Source organism: Acomys russatus, chromosome 9 (assembly GCF_903995435.1).
Source record: "Acomys russatus chromosome 9, mAcoRus1.1, whole genome shotgun sequence".
NCBI lineage: Eukaryota > Metazoa > Chordata > Mammalia > Rodentia > Muridae > Acomys > Acomys russatus.
In genome coordinates this window covers 7,592,562-7,617,140 of record NC_067145.1, presented here as the reverse complement: position 1 = coordinate 7,617,140, position 24,579 = coordinate 7,592,562, and the positions used below count along the sequence as shown (strand labels likewise).

Sequence of the window (24,579 nt, the reverse complement as noted above, 5' to 3'; positions counted from 1 at the left end):
TGTGTGTGTAAGAGAACACTGGATAGTGCATTTTGAACATTCAAGCCTTTTCATAAGGTTTCTGTGCTTAATACCAGATAAAACCCTGAGTAGTAATGGAGACATTATTATCATTTTCCCCCAGAAATTCCAATGAAAATTGGACAAGATGACTCCTTAGGCTGGTGGCTAAGTCTGCTAGCCATTTACAATGAGGATTGGTCTATTTCTTCAGGTACCAAGGATAGTCTAAAAACACTTTGGAAAATAGATGTCAGTGGCAGAAATACACACACACACACACACACACACATACATACATACATACAATCCTAGATGGGTATAGTGTATTCTCAGCATTCAGGAAGCTGAGACAAAGGAATTCAAGGCCAACCTGGGCTATAGAATATGCCCTGTCTCCAAGTACAGACAAATAGACAACAGATGCTTTGTATTGAGTACTGGATTCATTTATATAGCTGGCTACTGGCCTTGATACATCACATGAAACCATACTTAGTATAAAAAAAGGACAGGCAGACATTGTTAAGCAGTGAAAGGTCTCAGGTGTTTCCTTTATATTCCTTCTAAGATGCAGAACCGGAAGTAATCTACACACAAATGGTTTTGTATGGGAACTAGTTTTATTCATTTAGTTATTTCTTTGTTATGTATTTGGGTCTGGATAATGACCGCAGAGATAGAAACACTTAGTGAATACAAGAACAACTTATTTTTAGTAGTCTGATGTAAATGGCCAAATCATTTGTCAGCAGAATTTTTAAGCAAAGAACTTTCATAAATCTACCTAGCATACAATACCAGGAAAGAAAAGTGCCACAGTCCACAGCGTAAAAATTACAAGGATCTTTGGAGTGGCTCAAGCCTCAGATAGCAGAAATAAGGGCGTTGATGTGTATTTTGTAAATGTTATCCATTACTATGCAGTGTGGAAACAGAGACACCTGATTTTGAAGGAAATTAGGTTTTCATTTTTATCCAAGTTAGGTCAGAAAAGGACATATCTAGAACAACTGTCTCTGGTGCCCTACTGCTTGTTTCAGATGTACCAGAGGCATGGTCTCTGACTCCCGTAGATGCCCCATAGCAATTTGCCTTTAGAATGGCAAATACTATTCTACTCTTGAATATTTTTTTCAGTTTTAGGGTTTATGTCTTGGAATGCTAGTGGGAAGATGGTTGAGTTCTCCTCTGCCGTGTGCTAACTACACATGTGGGTGGTTCCTCCCATTCATCCTCCCATATGATCAGTCAACATTTTTGCTTAGCTCAGTATTGATATTCATGTTACCTTCTAAATGCTGTTCACAGTTGACCCAGTGTGCGCGCGTGTGCGTGTGTGTGTGTGTGTGTGTGTGTGTGTATGTGTGTGTGTATTTTGTCCCTTTTGTTTGTTTAGTCTTCTATAGAGTGACTGATAAAATCATCTGTAAATTCTCTATTTGAAGCTCCTGAGCTGTTTGAGCACAGTTGTTTTCTACCATTATATCCTGAGCCCCTTATTTAGTTTTCCCAAGACTTCCATCACCTGTCATTTTGAGCCTGGTCCCCGTGTGTCTTCCTTCCTTCCTTCCTTTTTTTTTTTAATTTTTAAAAAGATTTTTAAAAATTAATTTATTCTTGTTAGATCTCAATGTTTATCCCATCCCTTGTATCCCCCATTCTTCCCTCCCCCGTCCCCATTTTCCCATTATTCCCCTCCCCTATGACTGTGACTGAGGGGGATTTCCTCCCCCTGTATATGCTCATAGGGTATCAAGTCTCTTCTTGGCAACCTGCTGTCCTTCCTCTGAGTGCCACCGGGTCTCCCCCTCCAGGGGACGTGGTCAAATGGAGTTAGAAATGATCATAATGAGTGAGTTAACCCAGAAGCAGAAAGAATCAAATGGTATATACTCACTTATATCTGCATACTAGCCCAAGGGGCATGTCCCACGAAAGCCTTCACTTACCAGGAAACTGGGACAGAGGGGAGGACATCCTAATGGGACTCTAAATGAGAGAAGCATGGGAGAATAGCAAAGTAGAAGGATCCAGAGGGTCCTAGAAACCTACAAGTAGGACATTATGATAGGCAGATTTGGGGCCAGGGGTCCTGCTCAAACTAAGGCACCAGCCAAGGACAATACAGGCGGTAAACTTTAAACCCCTACCCAGATCTAGCCAATGGTCAGAACATTCTCCACAGTGGAGTGGAGAGTGGGATATGACTTTCTCACGTGCCTTCCTTTCTTGACTGATGATTTTGTCTTGGTAAACCACATCCTCCAGGAGCTTCTCACAAAGGCCAGCCTGAGTGAGAGACACATTTTGTGACATTTCCACTGAAAATTTATTTAGCTGTACAAGTCTACACAGAATTCCCTGCTATATGTAATTTTCCGCCTCAGAATTTGATAGCATTACTCCATTGGCTTCTAGGCTCTGAAGTTGCTGTTAGTTTGAATTGATTTATTCTGAAATTAGTGCTTATTATCAGCCCCCCTCAATTTTAGAATCTTCTTTTTGCTCTCAATATGTCAGCACTTCATCACAGTGCTCGTTGCTGTCAGTATTTCGCTGTGTGCCTTGGTAGGCCCCCTTTTCTCAGAAACTGATATCTTTTAACTCTAAGAACATTTCTTAAATTATATCTTTGATGCTTTTATTCCTTCCATTCTTACTGTATATTTTTAACTTGATCTTTAGAGCATCTGACTAATTCTCTATATTCCTTGTCTCCTACTTTTTGCCCTCTAAGAAAAATGCCCTTTAGGGATTTCTTTTGGCTGCTCTCCAGAATTACTAATACATTAATTTTTTAGATTTATTTTTGTTATTTTACGTACATGGTGTTTTGCCTGGATGTATGTCTTTCTATCACATGTGTGCCTGATGACCCGGTGCCGGAGGAGGTGATGAGCCTCCATGTGGGTGCTGGGAGTCGAACCCAGGTCTTTTGCAATAACAAGAAGTACTCTTAACCACTGAGCCAACTCGCCAGCTCCTGCGATCACGCTTTCAGTATGCAGCATGTGACTCACTCTGCTCTGCCTCCATGCAGTAGCTTTTCCTGTGTCTGTCTAAGTTCAGACCTTCGCAGAACACGGGTGTTAAGAGTCAGACGGAGAATGTGGAAAGCGTCTTTTTTATCATTGCTTTAAAAGTGGTTAGAGGACATGCATTTAAAAATGCTGCCATAAAGGTCTACTTACCATCAGCTGCTTTCAGAGGCAGATAGAGACAGCCACAAACCATAGACAGTGTCTCTTACTGGAAGGTCCCTTGCCAAGAGCCACCTTTAACCTACTTGACTGTAGCCTACAAAGTGTGCCATGCACAATTAGAGATATCTAAAAGAAGGAGAAAGAGCCCAGCATACCTTGCCTGAGCTTCCAGACTCATCAGTAATGTAATTCATCCCTTTCCCTCTTCTTGGGACTACAGGGAGGACAAATGAAAGCTCCTTGAGAGAAGAGGCCTGCTAACCCATTGTTTGAATGGAAATCCCCTAATATATGTGTATGGGCACCACTTAGAGTGTGATTATCTCTCTTAATTAGCATTAAGCCATTTCTGTGCACTTGACCCCTTTGATGACAAGAATATGCTGCAATAATGAGAAGCCACTTATGGGGGACAGTGTGGCACCGAGCTGGGGAAGGATGACACCTAATATCACAAGTTAAAGTGGGACAAGTTGAACAAAAGGCCACTAAGAGGCGCACAGCAATCATGCCCTTGTCCTTTCCATTTGAAGTTCAGTATTTTGATCTCAAAGAAAGAGCTATGTATTAAAGCCAGGCTTGGTGGCACATGCCTTTAACCCCAGCCCTTGGAAGGCAGAGGCTGTTAGATTTCTGTGATTTACAGACTTTTTCAGCCTGTTCCACATAGCAAGTTCTAGGATAGAACAGGCTTACACAGAGAGATGCTGTCTCAAAAAAGTTGATATTTATGTATTGAAATACAAATCGATACAACAAAAGCTGTCTGCATCGACCCCCCCTCCATTGGTGCAGTCAGAATGGCAGACCCTGTGTCTCTGTAAATATCACCTATTGTCAGGAGGCCTGAGTGTGACACACACCTCTATACATTTTCACGCACTTCTTAAGTGGTACTTAATCTTCTACCACTTGTGTTTATTAACTATGTAATTTAGTTACTGTATAAAATGATAAAATATGAGTAATGACAGAAAACTATCTCAGAATGAGAACAATTCAGTCCTTTTGACAAATTGTATAGAAGGAAGTTTGCTGAAAGTACCCACAGGTGCGAATGAGACAACGCTAGCAGGTTGAGGAACACCATAAAAAGCAAGGGTTCTTCCTTCTAAAGTGCTTTGCTGGAGAGATTAAATTCTTGTTTCTGCTTGAACTGAAAATAGATGGTGGTGTGTGTTATGGATTTGGATTATTTGAGAGAAACATTTGGGAGTAAATTGTATAGTTGATCCAAAATAGGCCAGACTGAAAAAGAATGACAATGCTACCGTCTGGCATGATTTCTCAGTCACAAATGGGTAGTAACTCCAAGAAAAGTTCATCAGAAGCCAGGGTAGAAATAAGGGGAGGAGTAAAGAGGCGAAGAAGGAACATAAAAGTAGAAGCCCCATGAGAGCCAGAGTCTGCCCAGGACTTAGGGATGCTAGGTCTCCGGCCTCAGGGCATGGTCTGTTTTATCCCAGGCTAGGTATAGCTCTCAAAAAGATGGTTAGGGTCAACACTGGTGCTTTTGGACACTTGAATTGTCCCACCAGCTTCTCTGACCCACGTTTCCTCCTCTGTAGCCTCCTATTGCTTGTAATTTCGCTCCCGTCTTAGCTTGCCTAGATACAGGCCACACTGACACAATTCATGATCATTCTGGGGCCCCACGGAACTTGAGCAATCAGCAGGTCTAACAGTCTATTTATAAATGCCATGTAGGCTATGTGCCCAATGTGCCAGCAAAACCAGTTTCTACATGTGGCTACTGAGAGACACTAAACTCTAAACAGTTGATGGAAGTTGATAAGGGTTGCTTAGTAGACAGCCAGTCAGAGCTCCATGGATCCCTCTAGAGAGGCCCACTCTTGGAACCCATGCTCTTCAAACTTACCCAGCCTTAACTCTTATTAGCTATTTTATGAGATACCTTCACTGTGGTTTTTCCATCTAAGGGGTTTGATCTAAAGTGAGGGTGCAAGTCAGTAATTAGGGATTTCTTTTGTGAGCTTCTTTATTGAGACATCTTGGGATTTTTAACAAATTCCAAATATGTAATTATATTTACAAAAGAAACAACATTTACGCTCACAATTGTGGGCTTCAGGAGTTTTGTATTGTATCAAAGCCATGTATTCTAATCCTGTTAGCCTGTGCGTGAGGCCTTTCCCTGGCTAAAATGTCAGTCATAGCCTGACCCTGAGCTAATGTGGGTAGTAAATGACATATCAACAGAAGCCAAGCTCTTCATGCAGGATGCCAAGGATGTTCAGGCACAGTCTGCAATTTGTGTTGTGTCTTTCAGCAGCCATACTTTTGCAAACAGCACTCACATCTCAGAGGATTGGGGTGCATCGTGATAAGGCCATTTACAGCATGCAGGCTTTTGTGGCTCTCCTCATGTTCTGTATAAGGGGGAAATACAGTTCTCCTGGTCATGGGACCTCTGAGATAAGAACCATCGGATTGGCTGGACAGTAGACAAGTTCCCCCATCTCACTCTAGCAGGTGTCAGCCTTAGGTCATGGGCAACAATCTCTTAAAGCTGCTTAAAGCCTCTTATATTTGATAATGTGATTACAAACTGATAGAACGTGGAAAATCAAAAGCACATATTACTCTTAGTTTTCTCTTGTTTCTTGTAGTTTAGTATGTTTTATGAGCCTGGCTTTGTAGCTGCTTCCTCCTGACCAGATACACTTTGCCTTTTTTGTATAATTTCTGGTCTTCTCTGTGTTCTGTCAGGAGGCTATTGTGTCCGTATTGTTGGCTCCTCTCACTTGGTTATGGTGCTACTTGCTGTTTCTCTAATACATAAAATTATTGTACATTTACCTTTGTTCCTCTCATCTATGATTCCATCTTAGGATTTAGCTACCTATAGCCAACTGTGGTTTGAAAATTTTAAAGAAAATTTCTGCAAGCAAACAATTTATGTTTCAAGTTACTTTTGCTGTAGTATAGTTATAATTGTTCTAATTTATTATTAGTTACTGTTGTTAATATGTCACAGTGTCTAACTTAGAAGTTAAGTTTTATCATAGGTATGTATATTTAGGAAAAAGCATAGTATGTTTTTCTACCTAACTTTTGGGATTCCTATGGGATCTGGAAGTGTACCTTCTGTGGTTAAGTGGGTGGCCATGGGTTAGGTAGTTTATGAGGAGATATTCAAGACTATATAAATTGCCCATTCTGCCTCTTTTTGGCCTGCTTTCGGCCAGCTGTGTTTGGGTGACTCACATTTTATTTCTCTCTGCAGTGGTGATCATGTGTGCCAGTGGTGACACCATTCGGAGCATCATGTTGGCGGTGCACAGACATGGCATGACCAGTGGAGACTATGCCTTCTTCAACATTGAACTCTTCAATAGTTCTTCCTATGGTGAGTGCTTCCAATTTCTCCATTCCTGTCAAAGTGTCAGAAAGAGGAGCAAGAAAGAATCCAAAGCTTTACTGAGGTCCTCACATGGAAGTTCAGTTCCGTAGGGAGCCATATTTGATTTTGGACGTTTCTCATTCTGAGCATTTCCACAATGGCTCATAGCTTCTCAAGCTTTTCATCTTTTCTGAGAGCCTAGTGGGAGCAAAAGGTGTCAAGGAACTTCCATGGGGGGCGATATAGCCCGTTCGAGACTCTACAGGAGCTTACATGCAGGCATCAAATGTCCTCCTCATGGTAGATGGACAGAATAATTTAATTAGGTAGCAAGAACAGATTAAAACATAATGTTATAGAATATGCCAAGGTGTGCCATAGTTAACATATGTATTGCTTCATAAAACTTTTAGTAATATAATAGTCTGTGTATATTATATAATATTTTTCATATTATACATATGTTTCTTATAGGCTGTAATATGGAATAAAATCACTGCAAGTTGAGGTAAAAGCACTTGAACATCTTTGTTCCTAACTTCCTTTCCTTGTAGGTTACTACACCATAATCTTCTCTTTTTTTTTTTTATTTATTTATTTTTTATTTTTTTATTTTTTTTTCATAATCTTCTCTTAAGCAGAATTTCATGAGCCACTGACATGTAGGGTGAAGACACCTTTGATTCCTTATAATGAATGGCTTTAGGGAAACTCCCAGGGTCTGTGCAATAAAGGATTAATTTTTAAAATTAAAATAAGTATTTATTTGTACTTGTTTGGGTGTTTGCCTGCATTCATGTCTGGACATCATAAGCGTGTAGTGCCTAGGAAAGCCAGAAGAGGGCATGGGCACCCTGGGAACTAGTGTCACAAACTGTTGTAAGCTTCCATGTGGATGTTGGGACTTGAATCTGGGTTCTCTAGGAGAGCAGCCAGGTCTCTTAGCAGCTGAGCCATCTCTCCAGGCCCCATGTAGTGGAAGAATGCTTAAGAGGCTCATTGTGATCACAAGTACAAAGCCTTTCCCTCCCTCTGTAGTTAGGACTCTTTAGGAAGTAGATATTTCAGGTCTATAGGACATTTTCTTACACAAACACATGGGTTGCTGTAGAGCAGTAAACGTGCAGAACACGGATGGCGTGTTTATGGTGAGCTCTACTTCCAAGCGCTTGCTAATGATGTATAGTTATTTACATAGGACCCAAGCCTTTTAAACATTCACTGTGGTTTCCTGGCCTGATTTCCTGGCTTACTTACGAAGTCATCGCTGTGTATATACAGATAATATAACACACTTCTTCTGGGAATAAAGAAAAGTTGATGAAACAAAAGTAACCACTGCTTCCTGTAGTAGATGGCATCCTACCCACTAGCATGATGGGCTTCCCCTCTGCATCCTCTCTGTAAGCGGAGTGCTGCTCTCACTTATTGACTTAAGACCAGAATGTCATAACACTAGTGGCTGCAGCACTGAGTTCTTTAACACATGAGTCAAAACAGGTTAAAGGAAAAAGATCGATTCTGCCACACAAAGTGAAATACAGAACTTAAGGCGATGCATACAAATGCACGCTCTACACAGACAAACACATGTACATGCATGATGCATGCAGTACCTAATGCAAGCGTTATGATTAGGATTCCTTTAACCTGAAGATAACACCTGTGTGGCATTCCCCTGTTATTAATACATGGACATTGCGGAACATTTGGAAAAAACCTATAAAGACAACTAGAAGAGAGCAAGTTAAAATTCTGCAGCGCAGATAAAAAGTTACTTTGTAATTACTTAGAAATACATGTCTCATCTATTATATGTATGAATATTTCACAAGAATATTTTTATAATTAAACATTTTTTACATATACATTTATATTATTACACATATATACAATAAACTACCTATAGCAAGAAGAACCATGACACAATCAGGAATTATATAAATGTTACATTCTTAGTGTTTTGGCTATTTGTATTTAGCAGCCTTGACGAAAACACCTTTCCTATCTTGGTGTGTCTAAAATTCTAAATGTAAATCAATATCTAACATATCTCATCATTAGCAACTTAAAACATCTATTTAGACCTAAAAACATCTCAACCCCTAAACAACTAAGCTTAATTGTAAAACTGAACTATCTGATCTTCAACACAGGAATATTTTTAAATAAAATGGTCATACCATGGTACAATGCACAGAAGATCTTTAATTAATCTCTATTTCTTTTTTTTAATTAATTTATTCTTGTTACATCTCAATGTTTATCCCATCCCTTGTATCCTCCCATTCCTCCCTCCCTCCCATTTTCCCATTATTCCCCTCCCCTATGACTGTTCCTGAGGGGGATTACCTCCCCCTATATATTCTCATAGGATATCAAGTCTCTTCTTGGCTACTTGCTGTCCTTCCTCTGAGTGCCACCACGTCTCCCCCTCCAGGGGACATGGTCAAATGTGAGGCACCAGAGTACGTGAGAAAGTCGTATCCCACTCTCCACTCACCTGTGGAGATAATCTCTAATTCTTAACACTGCTCCCAGCCTTTAGTTATTCAGTACAGTATATATGGACTGTCTTATGTGTATATGCAGCTAAATCACATACTTATCATGACATCACACAATGTACATTTCTAGAGGCACAATGCTGGCTCGGTGTTTATATGCAAGCATAGACAGGAATTGGCTGCAATCTTTGCTATTGAAAATGGAGACAGGAAACCTAAGAAGTAGGTAACACTTATGGAATCAGATCCCTACCCTGGCCTTCCCACCTCCAGAGCTCTTTCAGGTAGTCAAGCTAGGTCAAGAATAGCGGAGGAGAGGAGATCCTTCCTTTCTGTCAGCTACCATGGAAGAGCAAGCTGCTCAACTTCCAGTTGTGTGAGGTTGGCTACCCCTCGATAAGATCCAGGTCAGAAACTGTACTCTCAGTTGGACTCCTAGTATCAAAACTAGTGTGGGCTTCATGCATGAGGAGGGGGTGGGGGGGGTGAGTATAGTGCAGTGCCTTTCTGAGTCTTCTATGTCCCTGAAGTGACCAACAGAACCATGCAGTGGGTAGAGTCACCTGAACCTTCATTCGGGAGGATCATTATATTGGTCTTCTTCTAAAATTTGAACACCCACATTCAGAGCTGTGATCCCCAAAGGTTCTTCACCAATCACTCTCCCCGATGGTGCCTCACACAAACTGTGTATCTGCTCTAGATCAGCGGCTCTCAGCCTTCGTAATGCCTCCACCCTTTAATACAGTTCCTCATGCGGTGGAGACCTCCAAGCGTAAAGTTATTATGTTGCTATTTCATAACTGCATTTTTGCTACTGTTATGATTTGTAATGTAAATATTTGATATGCAGGATATCTGACATGTGACCGCCAAAGGGGCCATGACCCACAGCTTGGGAGTTGCTCTTCTAAAGGAAGCCATTTGTTTTCACTGGTACTTTTAGAAAACACGGTTGACAGTCTGTCTATTTTCTCTGATTACTAAGTGTCTCAATCTTGGTGAGCCCTCAGAATTATCTCCAGCCTTGCCCAAATTTTATGTTGACAAAAGTTCAGTGCATGATACAATATGGAGGAATTAAAGCACTTGAAGTCATTTTGAGGCTGTACTTTAAAAAAAAATCAAAAGAGCAGATGACTATATTACCTTACAGATGTTTTCATGGCATCTGCGGGCATTTCTCTAGTCGTATTCGCTTCCTTATTACCTTCTTCAAAGGAATGTAGTGGGAACTTACTTGCACAATGCCAACTGCAGCTGCTAGGACTGTTGCTGCCCTCAACTTGCCTTTCCAAGAACTCGGACAGCAGGGATTCAGGTGAGGTTTGAAGGAAAGTCGAACACAGACACCAGAGGAGAGATTGGATTAATCATACTTTGCAGTAAATGAGATATAGGCACATTAAAGCCAATTTGGAACAAAGAGATGGACGGAAGGGTTTCTCAGATACTCCTATGGTTGCCTGGCAACGCGTTAGGACTTCTAGTTTCCCCGTGCTACTGTTTTCTTTTAAATCTATGCATTGTGCACTGCAAATGCAGTCTTAACTCTTGCGGTGCCTCAGCTGTGAGGAGCTGATCACAGGTTGGACAGGGCTCAGGCATCTTGCCTTCCTTTTTCATTTGTTCTTGTTCCTATGTTTAAATCTCCTGGATCCTTGGTTTCCCCACTTGTAAGCTTTCACTCCAGGCAAAGCAGCTATACAGAGCTGTGTGCAATACTAACGGGTGTTTGTGTCCGGGAGCCTGGGCCCTGGCACTATGTGGTACTGAGACTGTGTAGAGTGGACACGATGAGGCAAGGTCAGCGCTTTTCTTTCACTTACGGCCACCAGAGCTCAAGAGCCACAGTGGTTGGCAGGCAGCCTACGTGAATGACAGACATTGAGTCCTTGGGCAGAGTTTGTGATGCCCAGATAGTCCTTCGTTTCAGGTTACATACATCGAAGGCCTACTGTGTGCTCAGTCCTTAGTAGGTGCTGGGAGTTGCAGGACATCACAGTTATTGGAGCATAGGCAGCAGTCACTGGAGCCAGTGTCCTGGCTACAGACTTGTTAAGCACAGACTGCCTTCCCTTTTTTTAAAAAAAGATTTATTTATTTATTATTCATTGTATATGAGCGCTTTATCTGCAGAAGAGGGCATCAGATCACATTACAGATGGTTGTAAACCACCATGTGGTTGCTCGGAATTGAACTCAGGACCTCTGGAAGAGCAGGCGGTGCTCTAAACCACTGAACCATCTCTCCAGCCCTTGCCTTCCCTTTTATACACGTTCTGGATTTTTTTTTGCTCATGGAAAGCTCGCATTCACTAAACTCAAACAAAGCAGAGCAAAGCATACACTGTCCCTTACCCTGTAGTCATGGCGACCGACCATCTTCTTTTCTATCCCGCTTCTCAGGAGCAGAGCTCTTTTTCTTTGTATTTCCTTCATCTGGACAGTTGTGAAAATACCACACTGGAGGCTAAGTGATAGTACCGTGCCCCAAAGCTCCCGTTGCCCGATCATGAGACTCAGACCTTAGATCTCAGTGCCCACAAAACAAGGTGGGCATCCCTCATGTGCCTGGAATCCCAGTTCTCAGTGTTTGGAGGTTCTCTCCTGGCATTCACGCATACACAGGTGTGCACAGACATGCGAACCTACGCATACATGTACACCTGTAATCACACAGACAGACAGACAGACAGACAGGCAGACAGACAGACAAACAGACACATAATTTTGTTTCTTCTTGCTGGGATAAAATATCCTGACATTGTTGGGAAGTTGAAGAGACAGGAATTTAAAGTAGCTAGTCACACAACATTCATAGTCAAGAGCACCATAGAACAACAGCTTGACGCATGCGTGCTAATGGTCTGCTCTCGCTCGTACGCAACCCAGACCTCCTGTCTAGGAAACCACGGCACCTGTAATGGCTGACTCTTTCTAATCACGATAACTCTTCCCTCAGACATGGGGGAACCTAAGCTCTGATTGAGACTTCATTCCCAGATGATTATAGAATATGCTAAGTTGGTAATTAACTAACCATTGATACACGCATGGTTTTTTTTTTTTTTTTGGTTTTTCGAGACAGGGTTTCTCTGTGTAGCCTTGGCCATCCTGGACTCACTTTGTAGACCAGGCTGGCCTCGAACTCACAGCGATCCGCCTGCCTCTGCCTCCCGAGTGCTAGGATTAAAGGCGTGCGCTACCACGCCCGGCTACACACATGGTTATTTATTTATTTATTAAAAAAAATGATTTATTTATTATGTATACACCTACACACCAGAAGAAGGCACCAGATCTCATTATAGATGGTTGTGAGCCACCATGTGGTTGCTGGGAATTGAACTCAGGATCTTTGGAAGAGCAGATGGTGTTTTTAACCTCTGAGCCATCTCTCCAGCACCCCCCTACATGATTTAAAAAAAAAAATGATGTTAATACCAATCACTCTCCTGAAGGTCATTCCCTCAAGGTCATGAGTAGTTTTATTAACAAATTTCTTAGCCTTGGTGAGGGCCACGACTCCAAACAGTGCTATTTGATGACACTTCTTGTGATAGTAACCCCTCCTTCCTCCGGGCTTTCCTTTCTTCCTTCCCTTCCCTCTTCTCCCTGCTGTTCTTTTCTTCTTCTCTTTCTCACTTTTTTTTTTTTTTTTGGTACTTGGGCTTGCTTAATTGCCCAGATTGGCCTCAAATTGGTCATCCTCCAGCCCAGCCCTCTGAGTCCCAGCATTACAGGTATACACTATGACACCAGGCTGGTTACATTCTATTTTGTGTTGCCAGGAGAGCCGCTGGTCACATGCCACACATGGCTGACTGTTGAATATTTAAAATGTAGCAATTGTGATGAAGGAATTAAACTTTGGGTTTATTTGAATTTAAATGGTAGCACCTGCAGCTGGTGTGATGTAGCTCTGAGGAAGCCCGGGTAGTTTCTTTCTTTTTTTTTTTTTTTTTTTTTTTGGTTTTTTGAGACAGGGTTTCTCTGTGTAGCCTTAGCCATCCTGGACTCACTTTGTAGACCAGGCTGGCCTCGAACTCACAGCGATCCGCCTGCCTCTGCCTCCCAAGTGCTGGGATTAAAGGCGTGCGCCACCACGCCCGGCTCTGTCCGGGTAGTTTCTAATGAACCATTTCTGGAAATCCTGTGCTCCCGATTTTGAGGCTGTTGCAGTTTCCCGATACTGTTAGTGCCTCTGTATCTTCTCTGACTATTCGTGCTCACTAACAACAGCGTGTGCTCAGCTCTCTACTTTTTCACCTGCGCTTTCTTCTTTAGGGCAGACAGCTGCTGGGCTCCAAGTCTGATCTGTGCAGGAATGTCATTCAGTGTCTAGTTTTCTAACCTGTATTCGCTCTGGCTTCGGACCTGTTTCCAGCCTTGGCCTGGAGCTGTCCTTTGGGCATTCTGCAGACACTGCCACGACACTAACATCACTCAGCTCTTCTCTGCAAGGATCACTGTTTTCCTTCTTCTCCTTGACGTCATTTGTGATGCCTCTCCCTCTCTGTTTACCATCCCTCCCTAACCATTGTAGAGTTTGGGATTTCTCTTGTAGAGCTGTCTTGATTTCATTCTCATGGGTGTTATCTCTTTTTATGATTATAAAATTAAAAAAATATATTTATTTTTGAAAAGTTTGCTATCATATCAGAGTGCAAGAAAAAGAAAAAAAAAAAAGAAAAGAAAAAAGAAAGAAAAAAAAAAAAGAAAAAGGAAAAGAAAAAAGAAAAGGAAAGTTCTTAGTGAATCTGACCTCCTAGAGGGCTCAGTTTATGTTCTTGGCTAGTGACTTCCCACATATGACCTCTCTTAACCTCTTGCCTGGACTACTGTGGCTGCGAATGCTCAGCATCTCCTCTCTCTAATCCACTGCTATTTCCTAAGGCATGGTCCTCGCCTGTCCCTCTTCTGTTCCGCTCATAAATCTCCAGAGGCACCTAGGTGTCTGCTGAATTAAGTATGTCCCTACCAATGGGACACAGCGCCAACTCAGTCTTTGCTTTCCTCGTGTTCAACAGCCCCAGTGTGGGAGAAGAGATCACTGAGGAAGAAGTTATGGCTATGAACAGATACCTGCTTAGGCTGGCTTGAACTTACTAAGCATTATCGTTTCTATTTTTTTTCTAGAAAATAAAGCTCTAAAATTATATTTCAGGTCATGCTTGCTGGCATTGTAAGAGTTAGATTTCACTTATTTTTGAAAAAGACGTATGTTCTTCCTTTGTTTACTGAGATAATGGCTGTTCTGGTTCTGCATATATTTTCTGACATAGCATGAAACCTCACAAGTTTAAGAATTTCTGAACTCCCTGAGAAAAACCTAACTCTTTTCCATTGATGAAATACTAATTTTCTTCATTTAGAAACATCAGAACTTTTAAGCTCTCCCACTTAGGTCCTCTTAAGCCTGGGATCAAATTCAGGCACTCACGTACGCTAGGGAAGAAGCAGGCTTTATATCCCAGCTTCAACGCATCTTGGCAATTTGAATCAGTGGGGCCTGGAGAGATGGCTCAGCAGTTAAGACAGTGTGTGCTGCTCTTAAAGAGAATCCGAGTTAAGGTCTCAGCATCCACATGTGGCAGCTCACAATCCCCTGTAACTCTTCTGGTCTCTGCAGGCACGTGTGTGCATGTAGTGCGTATGCCAGCACGCATGCTCACATACACGTAGTTAAAAATAAATACAATTGAAAATGAGAAGATTATTCAGTAAATGCATACTGTTTGTCTATAGGAAGTAGGTTTCCTCCGTGGGAACTCTTAGACTTTGGAGTGTTCAATGGTTAGTGACTGCTGAGTTGTCTGGATCTTCCGGACTGAGTAGCCTTCTTGGCTCCCCTGCATTTGGCCGAAGGTATATCTCACTGGCTCCAGAGCCAGGCATGGCTTCTCTTAGGCTGTGGTCTGCTAAGGACTTAGGAGGAGTCACAGGGGAGGAAGACGGAGGAGGAGGACTCTTGTCAAATTTTGTTTGGTGGCTTGACATTTAATTTTGTGGTCCTTGGGAACAGACAACATCTTTAATGAGCTATGCTCTCATCTCTGTCCTGTTTATCTTACCGTACTTATCTGGGCATAGCAAGCAATTAAGAAACGGCTACTATTATTAGAACGGTGAGGAAACAGATGTTTCCACAAGCACACGCTCCACTTCTGCCTTTTCCCATCTCCCAGACTGAGATCCATCTTCCATCCGCTGCCTGCTGGATGCTGTACACACTTGCACCTTTGCCCGCTGGTGTGGGTTCTGCCAGGCAGCCTTTCCACCTTCTTATCTACCTACTGAAATCCTTTTTTATGCATTTAAGACCAGACTCATTCTTTGTCTTCACATGAGATGGTTCCTGCTTGGATTTGTTGCCTCTTTTTTCTGCTTTGTTTAGCCTATAGCAGGCTGTTTGGTTGTACACATGGGTTACGTTTCTTTCCCAAATTTGATGGAGACAGTTGGAGACACCTACGATGTTCTCTATGGCTGTTGTAGAGTTGTGCACGCACCATGCACACAGGTCAGATGCATCTGACTCAAGCTGTGGTAAGAGATCTCAGACTCATTTGCTCATCACTGAACTTCTGGAGCTGTGGACTGAGTACCCCAGACCTGTCCATCTTCTCAGGGGGTCCCATGAGGTCCCAGAGGTCCCCTTGCTACTGAGCTATTAGATTTGAGCCATAGTTGCAGACTGGGCCTTGGGGTGCACAGCTGACTTGTGGTGGTACTCTCTCAGGCTGTAATCTTGTTTTCAGAGAGCTCCAGGATTTATAATAATGATTTCTTTAAAAAGTAGCTTATTAGCATGTTAGGGGCCACCTTGTTTTTTGAGGCCCTTTTTATGCCACCAAAATGAAATCAGAAGAAGAGAATGATACTTTCTCAGATGATTAGCAGTTACTTTTTGAGGCAGGAGCTGTGAAGCAACAGGCTGCTCAGTGTCTCTGTCTGTCTGTCTGTCTGTCTGTGCCTGCCTATCTATCTATCTATCTATCTATCTATCTATCTATCTATCATTTATCTTTTACTATTGCTATATACATACTGAAAATATTCATTATACTTCACACACTGGTTTGGCATTGCTTAGTGAGCAATTTTGATGACATTGCCAATACTAAACGGATATAAGCCCTCAAGTCTACCCTCTTCATTCTGGAGCGATGAAGAAGTGTCAGTAACCTCTAAGTCTTAACAGCACACATTTAGTTTGTATGCGACCTGCCCTCATGCCTTACTGCAACCTGCCATTCCAGGACCAAACACCGTTATGCTCATCTGGCCACTCCAGTGACTTGGTTCACTGCCATAATGGGTTGTAGGTACTGAAAGTTAGTATGAATGGGAAGGAACAAAGACTCCCCTTTGCTTCCGCAGGACTGCAGTTCCGGGGGGCTGACAGTCACAGTCCTGTGGTTATTATAAGGCAGTTACATCAACAGAGCTTGTCTGTCTCTCTCACATTTCAAAGGAACATGTGTCCAAAGAGACTGCTTCTCCTGTAATGATTTTGACATTGTGACATTATACCTAAGTGCAAAACTATGACAATACCTCTCACCTCAACGGCCAAAGGTACCACGTAGGGACACGTTGCAGTTGAAAAGACAGAATGGCCTTTTTTTTTTTTTTTATGGTGGCGGGCTTGGAATTATAAATATTTTCATTTCTCTCGTAGGAGATGGCTCGTGGAAGAGAGGAGACAAGCAGGACTTTGAGGCGAGGCAGGCATACTCATCCTTGCAAACAGTCACCCTACTGAGGACCGTGAAACCTGAGTTTGAGAAGTTTTCCATGGAGGTGAAAAGTTCTGTTGAGAAGCAAGGCCTCAACGAGGAGGATTACGTAAGTGCTTGGTCATGAGCCCCGCCCTTCCGCATCCTGAAAACAGGCTTCCAATTAAACCAGAGCTGACAAACTGCCCCATTCTGAGCCACTCAAACATTCAAGTCCGAATGTCATTGTTGCCTTCTGTGTCCCCACATTGTCTCTCCCGCCACTTCTCCTCTCCCCAACCCCCATCCCATCATCTTTCCTTGCCTCTCGCTTACACTTCTCCTTTGCAGCAGGGCTGCAGGGTGGAAGACTGCCTCCAGAGCAGGGGTTTTGTGGACTCTCATCGTTTACTGAGCCAGGAGGGTGTTGTGGGAGGAGGCAGTTGAAGGAGTGCCCAAGCTTTGCATGGCTAATTTGTCCAAGACTTGGTGGCAAGAAGTATTTTAGGTTTTGGAGGCTCTTCCTTTGGACAATTCATGTCCTCTTCTTGGTTGGTCTGTTCCTGTCTCTTGCAGGCAGTGGAGTTTTCTCTTCTGTGAAAGCTGTTTCCTACCTGGCTGTTCTAGGTCTTTCCATTCCAGCAGCACTCTTGTTACTAACACATTTTAAAGAAGCTCAGCCTGGGGTAAGGGTCACACCCCCTGGGTACTATTGTTTGGGCAGCCTTCGGCATATTTAGTTATGTTTCTGAGATGTCCCCACAGTGTCCTGCTTTCTCAGGGTAGCATGAGCAGAGGGCTTTCGAGTTAGTGGGCTGGGGTGGGTGGGTATGCTGCTCTGTCCTTCCTTCCTTGCCAATAATGAAAATATAAAGTTATTTTCTGTATGCCTCTATATTATTTTTCCTAATGGTCTATATTAACTTCATGATTTGAAAACTAAGGGACAGTGTCATTTTGCCTGGCTTGCTCCTGGGAGTTGTTAAAGTTGAATTATTTCATCATATGTTGTCTGACATAAAGAGACTCTTTGAACAACAGTTGGCTTCTCAATATACTTTTTTTTTTCACATTCTGGATTATGTTATTCTTATTCAGAATGCTAAATCTCATTTTAACTGTAGTCCGAGCAAAATCTCATTAGTAATACATTCCTACTACAGGAATTCATAGTATTTTCCAGACCCAATTCTAGTGTTTTCAAGAATATTTGCACTTGTGAATTATAATATTGCTTCTCCGTGCTCATTTCTAAAATAAATAAAATTTATAATTTTAAGTATAATTGAAGTAATTATAATAATTTATTCTAATTCTGAAGACATATTCTTGCCCCCCCACCTTCCCTCCCCAAATAAATAACATTTATAATTTTAAGTATAATTGAAGTAATTATAGTAATTTATTCTAATTCTGAAAACATATTCCTGCCCCCCTGGTCCCCCCACCCCCAGTTCTGGGAGTCAAAGCCAGAGCTTCGCGTATGTGTTCCATCACCCAGCCCTCCATTTTTTCTTTTCATGATGCTTTTGAGCATCAGTTGCTTATAAGGTTGGTTTGCACAGGTGGCTGTGTTGTGCTGTTGTGGCGGGGGGTGGAGGGGGCAGGGAGCAAAGGAACTAGAGTCAAGAGCTTGGGCCCACAAGCTAGACCAGTGCAGTGGGAGGTGCGTCCATGCGCAGTCTGACGGCATCGCTCAGACAGATTTCCTCCGGGTCCTTCAACTTCTCATATTTGCATGCACGGGGTGTCCTATCTGATTGCGTGGGGCTCCACTTCACAGAGCTTAGCTTGGCCTCTGCACCTGCCTGAAGCACATACCCAGCAAGTTTGGCGGATCCATTAATTCTCATTTGCACTCTGCTTTCCCCAGCTAACCACGTGATCTCTGAGTAGGGTCTGATTTGTTTCCTTTTAATGAATCTATTTCTTAATGTTTATGGGAATGTGTCTAGAACTAAATTAAGACTGTATTTATCTGAATAAATTATTAAATTAACTATGTCGAATGAAAATAAAATATAATGAATTATAACTTTTATGGCACTGGCAAGGACCCTAACATAGCATTGAATTGTCTGAACTTTAAAATGAAAGAGCACGTGGCAGATTTCCTGTCTGTTTGTACCGCTGCAGATGCCACCACTTTGTTTGGCTGATACGAAAAGCATGGTGCCTACTGTGGAGGCTGAGAGAACACCTCAGACCGAGACATTCTCTTTTAGTTTTCTTTGGTGAAGGTTTTCTGCTTCTCTTAAATGATGCATTTTCTTAGGATGACTGACCAGAGTGGCACAAACATTAAGGATTGCATAGTCCAGGGTTCACGGAAGGCCTTGAAACCTTTGGAATTTTGTTTTAGCATTGAAAACTAAATGATATTCTGGATTCAATTTTATATTTATTAGATTACATTCATATTAGCACATTGCTAGCACCCCTGGAAAGGTTGTCATCTTTTCAAAAATAAAATACATGAAATTAATTGAATATATGAAATGAAAGTTTTTTTTTTTAAAAACAAGCTATAATGCAACATTAGGACAGAGAAACAATGATTTTTTTAAAAAAATAGTAAAACTATTTTCCTATTTTAATAGTACAATGATTTTATATTTTTGCTTACTAAACTTGGATGGATCAATTAGAAGTTTTAAGTATATGCATGAGCATATGTGTGCTCAAGTGTGTGTGTGCATGTGTGTTCATGTATGTTGAGGTTAGTGGTCAGTGTAGGGTGTCTTCCTCACTGTCCATTTTATTTATTTATTGACACTGTTTCTCATAGAACATTGTGTTTGTTGATATAGATAGGCTGGCTGGTCAGAAATCCCCAGGGATTGTCCTCTTGTCTCTGCCTTCCCTAATCTGGGGTTACAGGTGCATGCGGCTATGCCTGGGTTGTCACGTGGCTGTCAGAGGCTGAACTCAGACCCTCAAAGCTTTTGCAGTATGGACTCTACCAACTGCACCCTGATTGATACAATCGTGGTTTTCTAAGATTGATCTTCATTTCCATACCTTGCTCCCTCTTTTAAAAAATTTAACAGTTTAACTGGGGAAAACAGGGGAAGGAGAGTCATTCTTTCCTGAGGAAGTGGCCAAGGGGGGGAGGTTTCCTATGTCCCAGTGAGTGGCCCTCACCCATGTATATGTGGGGGAGAGTAACTGGATTTAGTGGCTTATAAAAAAAATAAATAAAAGACATGAAGTTGGGAGTGAGCATGTTTGGGCACTGAGAAGACTGGAGGTGGATGGAGGTAGATAGGATTACTTTTCATTGTACATATGTATGATATTCGCTAAAATAAAGAAAAAGGTGAAAAAAAATAAATGGAATATAAGATGCCATACATAGACTGGTCAGATTAGGAAGATTATGTGTAAGATGGCAGTCAGGTTACTGGGGCTGATATAATTCACTCAGCACACTCAGCATTCTTGCTTACTTATGTTAGTGTGTGTGGTAAGCTCTATGCTTCATCACCTGGGTAGATTTTTGGGTTTGAATTCCATCCAATGCTTTGCTATGTTTCCCCCCTACTTTTTGACACAGGATCTCATGTTACCCAAGCTAGTCTTAAATTCACTATATAGTTAAAAATGTCTTTGAACTTCCCCTATTCCTGCCTCAAACTCCCAAGTTCTGGGTTTAGAGCACTTGGCTGTATGTTTACTGTGACAATCCGATCCATCATTCTGTTATAAGGTTATATGTTAGTTTCTGTTCTCACCGCTGTGTGTGTGTGTGGTTTGATAACAACGGCCCCATATATATCTGAACGCTCGATTATTGGGGAGTGGCACTATCTAAAAGGATTAGAAGGATCAGGAGCTGTGGTCTTAACAGAGTAGTTGTACCCTTTTTGGAGGAACTGTGTCACCGGGGATGGGATTTGAAGTTTCAAAAGCCCAGGTCAGAATTATTTCAATGTTAGTAAATATATTTGGGACATGGAAACCAAGTCTAATCACAAAACACACTGATTTTCTATACACCTTAGGCATGTAGATGGAAGATAATTTTGTACAGGATCTTGACTGACCCTACATTTTGACTGCAAGCCGCCACAGGACGTGAAGAATTTTCTGTTATGTTATGCCAGCACTTAATGTTTCAAGCACACTCAATCTGCATCCCACTTACAGTTTTTGTTGCTGCTGAACTGGGAAGACATCACTTCCGACATCTTCTCGTTCAAGTAGCCAAAACCAAGGCTCAGAGAAGTGTGTTAGCTTCTCGGTCAGCAATGCTCGTGGGCATTGGGCTCTGCTTATCGACCCCCTTAGGATCACCGAGCTCAGCTTCACTAGGTGGTGTTAGGGTGGAAAAAGGGTCCACAGCAGGGTCCCTTCTTCCACAGAAGAACATTTAGGGTCACTAGTAAAAATAATCTGAGAAGTAATGTCACATTGGAGAGGCCTCTGGGGCTCGAGGCCTGGCTCAGAGGTTTTGCCAAGTGCCTGCCTGGCCATCGCCACTAGTTTGTGTTGGGTCACCTACATGTGCAGAGGCTCTCACTCAAGGGCATTTTAATGGAGCTGCCTGGTCTCTGCCCTAGGAGTGGTTCCAATTCCAGAGTGCTGGTATTTGGTTTTAGAATGCGCTGTGCGGTGGCCAAGCTCAGATTAGTTGCATCCTCTGACTCCTGGGCCAGTGACTTTCTTTTTCCACTACATCAGTCTGATCCTTTTAACAACAATGCGCCCAATAAGGAGGCAAACTTAAGACCCAAAGATTAAGTGAGTGTATCAGGGCCTCTGTGTGAGCCTGGCGGTCCAGAGGCTGAAGTGTTTCCTTTTTCTTTCTGTACTGTCCAGTCCAAAATACACACTCTCAAGGTATCAATTTCCCTCTCCTCGTTCACATACTTACCAAAGTATGGCTAAGGATTCGGTGTCTTCTTCAGCTATGGTCATCCTTTGCCCTTATTTGTTCTGAAGTGTAGATGATCATTTTGTTCATCATCAGAGACTGTTGACTGAGTTCTGTGGGGAGCACCACCGTGAACCTGATCCTGGAGAGTGAGTGCTCCCAGATGGAATCCCAATCCTCTAAAAACTCAGGAGCAAGAATAAAATAGCCACAGCCTTGAGCTCTGGGGTTCCATAAGAGATACATTCCTATGTCGGGAACACAGAAAATGTCATGCACCTTAGCACCATGGCACGCGGATGGCACTTGCAGCAGTCTGGACAGGTCATCTCCAGCAGAGCCATGGGGACAGAGCCCTTTCTCAGGCTTCCAAGTTTCCATAAATACTTTAAGGGGATGAAGACTTCCTGCCTTACTATGTATTGACTTTTTGTAATTGCATATAAGGCTTTGTAAGTGCACAGTGTATACATTTGGAGACAGGAGTCAGAATTTCATCTATGGGACCCATATAGAAAAAAAGGTGAGATTCACTGGGCTAGATCATGACCAGTATATAATTGGGTTATTTTCCTGAGCCATGTTTATTTACATGAATAAGAACTATGTTTGTGCATGCTTACATTAAAAAAAAAATCATTCTCCCAGAAGAAAAAAAATGCTCAAGTTTTACCTAATCTTATATTAGAGAAGTCATTAGCTTTATTTCTGAGATGAAAGAGATGTTCACTCACTCACTCACTCACTCACTCTCTCACTCACTCTCTCACTCACTCACTCACTCACTCTCTCACTCACTCACTCATTCACTCACTCACTCACTCTCTCACTCTTTCACTCACTCACTCTCTCACTCATTCACTCACTCATTCACTCACTCACTCACTCATTCACTCACTCTCTCACTCCCTCACTCCCTCCCTCACTCCCTCCCTCCCTCACTCATTCACTCACTCACTCACTCTCTCACTCTCTCACTCACTCACTCTCTCACTCACTCACTCACTCACTCATTCACTCACTCACTCATTCACTCACTCTCTCCCTCCCTCCCTCACTCCCTCCCTCCCTCACTCATTCACTCACTCATTCACTCACTCTCTCACTCACTCACTCTCTCACTCACTCACTCTCTCACTCACTCTCTCACTCACTCACTCACTCACTCTCTCACTCACTCACTCACTCACTCACTCACTCACTCACTCACTCACTCACTCACTCACTCACTCACTGTCTCTCTCACTCACTCACTCTCTCTCACTCTCTCACTCACTCTCACTCATTCTTTCACTCACTCACTTTCTTACTCACTCACTCACTCTCTCTCTCTCACTCACTCACTCTCTCTCTCACTCACTCACTCACTCACTTCTCACTCACTCACTTCTCACTCATTCATTCAGTGAGTCACCTGACTGTCTAAGACACGCTGTTCTCACTACTATTTCTTAGGACTGGGTGAGCCAAAGCTGAAGACACTCTTTTGGCCTTGGCAACATCCCTGGGTTCTCCTTCCTGTAAATCCCACTCTTGGCCTTGATCCATTCTCTCCATTGTGTTTGGCACTTTTGAGACCTAGCCACTGACTGGCCCTTTAACACTTGGCTTTTTCCTTGGGTGAACTTCACCTTCTTTCCCTGATGTTGTTTACATAAAAATATCATAGATTCCCAGGCTGAAAGGGCATGATACAGTGAATGAAAAAAAAGTACACTCAATTAAAGATACTTTATAGTACCATAAGAATTACAGACAAGCATAATTTTCTTTCCTTTTTTTCTTTCTGTGCTTCTGACTATACAAAGATGACTATTGTTAATGTTTTTCCTGATGTTGCCTATGTACTTTTAAAATAGATTATTTATATTGCTGCTCTTTATAGTAAAAATTGATACTATATCTTGATTCTTTAGATGGAAAAAAGATTAAACTGTTTGACACACTCTTTTTCTGTTAATATTTTCTTTTTCTTCTACCCTCCCAATATTTCATAATACAATTTCTTCTTAAAGATGTTTTCACAGAATGAAGTTTGAACAAAAGCTAAAAGATGATATTCAGAGCTTCCCCCATTATTCTCATGTAAATAGTTAGAGCATAATCATATATTATTTTATGAGAACCTGTTGTTTCTCCTGCACTTTCTCTGCAGTTTAATGACTGTTATCTTATTTGCTTTTACATAGTTCTCACTATTCCAATTTTAGTGACCTAGTAAAAGATTTTGTGTAGTGACATTAGTCTTGAACCTTATCTTTCTTTCTGCTCCAGTTTGGAATAATTTCTTCTTTTAACACCAGTTTAGAACTGTGCTTTAGTTTTCTCTTTCATTACATGGTCCTTTCCTTGAACATCATGACTCCTTTTCTATTCATAAAATTCTTGTATGTTTTGAGAAAAGGGGGCATTGATGAGAAATTTCTTGATACTTTGCACATCAGAACACATTTTGCATTATAATAATTTCAACATTTAATTGATGGTTTAGCTGGGTATAAAATTGTAGTTTTAAAGATTATTTTCCCTAAGACTTTGATGATATTACTCTTTTATTTTGTGGATCTTACTGTTACCATTTTAATTCTTTGTTTTTTAAATTCTGTTTTCTTTTCTTTTTGTCTGTCCTTCAAGACTTTTAGTATTTTCTTTGTATGACTGATTGCATCAGTGAAGATCTAGACAAGAAAATATAATCTGTGTCAGGTAATTCAATGAACAGAAGAGCTGAGATTCCAGAAGGAATAGTGAAGCAAGTCAGAGATTAGAAATAGCAAAAAGTCACCAACATTCCTAGAGCTAGAAGGCCCAAGAAAGACAGACTTTTAATAGATCTCTAAAGTTAGGGCTGTCTACAAAAACTAGAAGGATGGAAAAAATACAGTCTTTGCCAGAGACATTA

The 24,579-nt window shown here is 41.8% G+C and overlaps 1 protein-coding gene across 5 annotated transcripts in view; it reads left to right on the top strand.

Moving 5' to 3' along the window:
* Npr3 (natriuretic peptide receptor 3) overlaps positions 1 to 24,579 on the top strand; it is a 63,134-nt gene that overhangs the window by 5,490 nt on the left and 33,065 nt on the right. For all 5 annotated transcript variants that reach the window (XM_051150972.1, XM_051150971.1, XM_051150974.1 and 2 more), the window contains exons 2-3: positions 6,454 to 6,576; positions 16,765 to 16,931. In XM_051150972.1, coding sequence (XP_051006929.1) covers positions 6,454 to 6,576; positions 16,765 to 16,931 — 290 coding nt within the window. The remainder of the gene's footprint in view (positions 1 to 6,453; positions 6,577 to 16,764; positions 16,932 to 24,579) is intronic.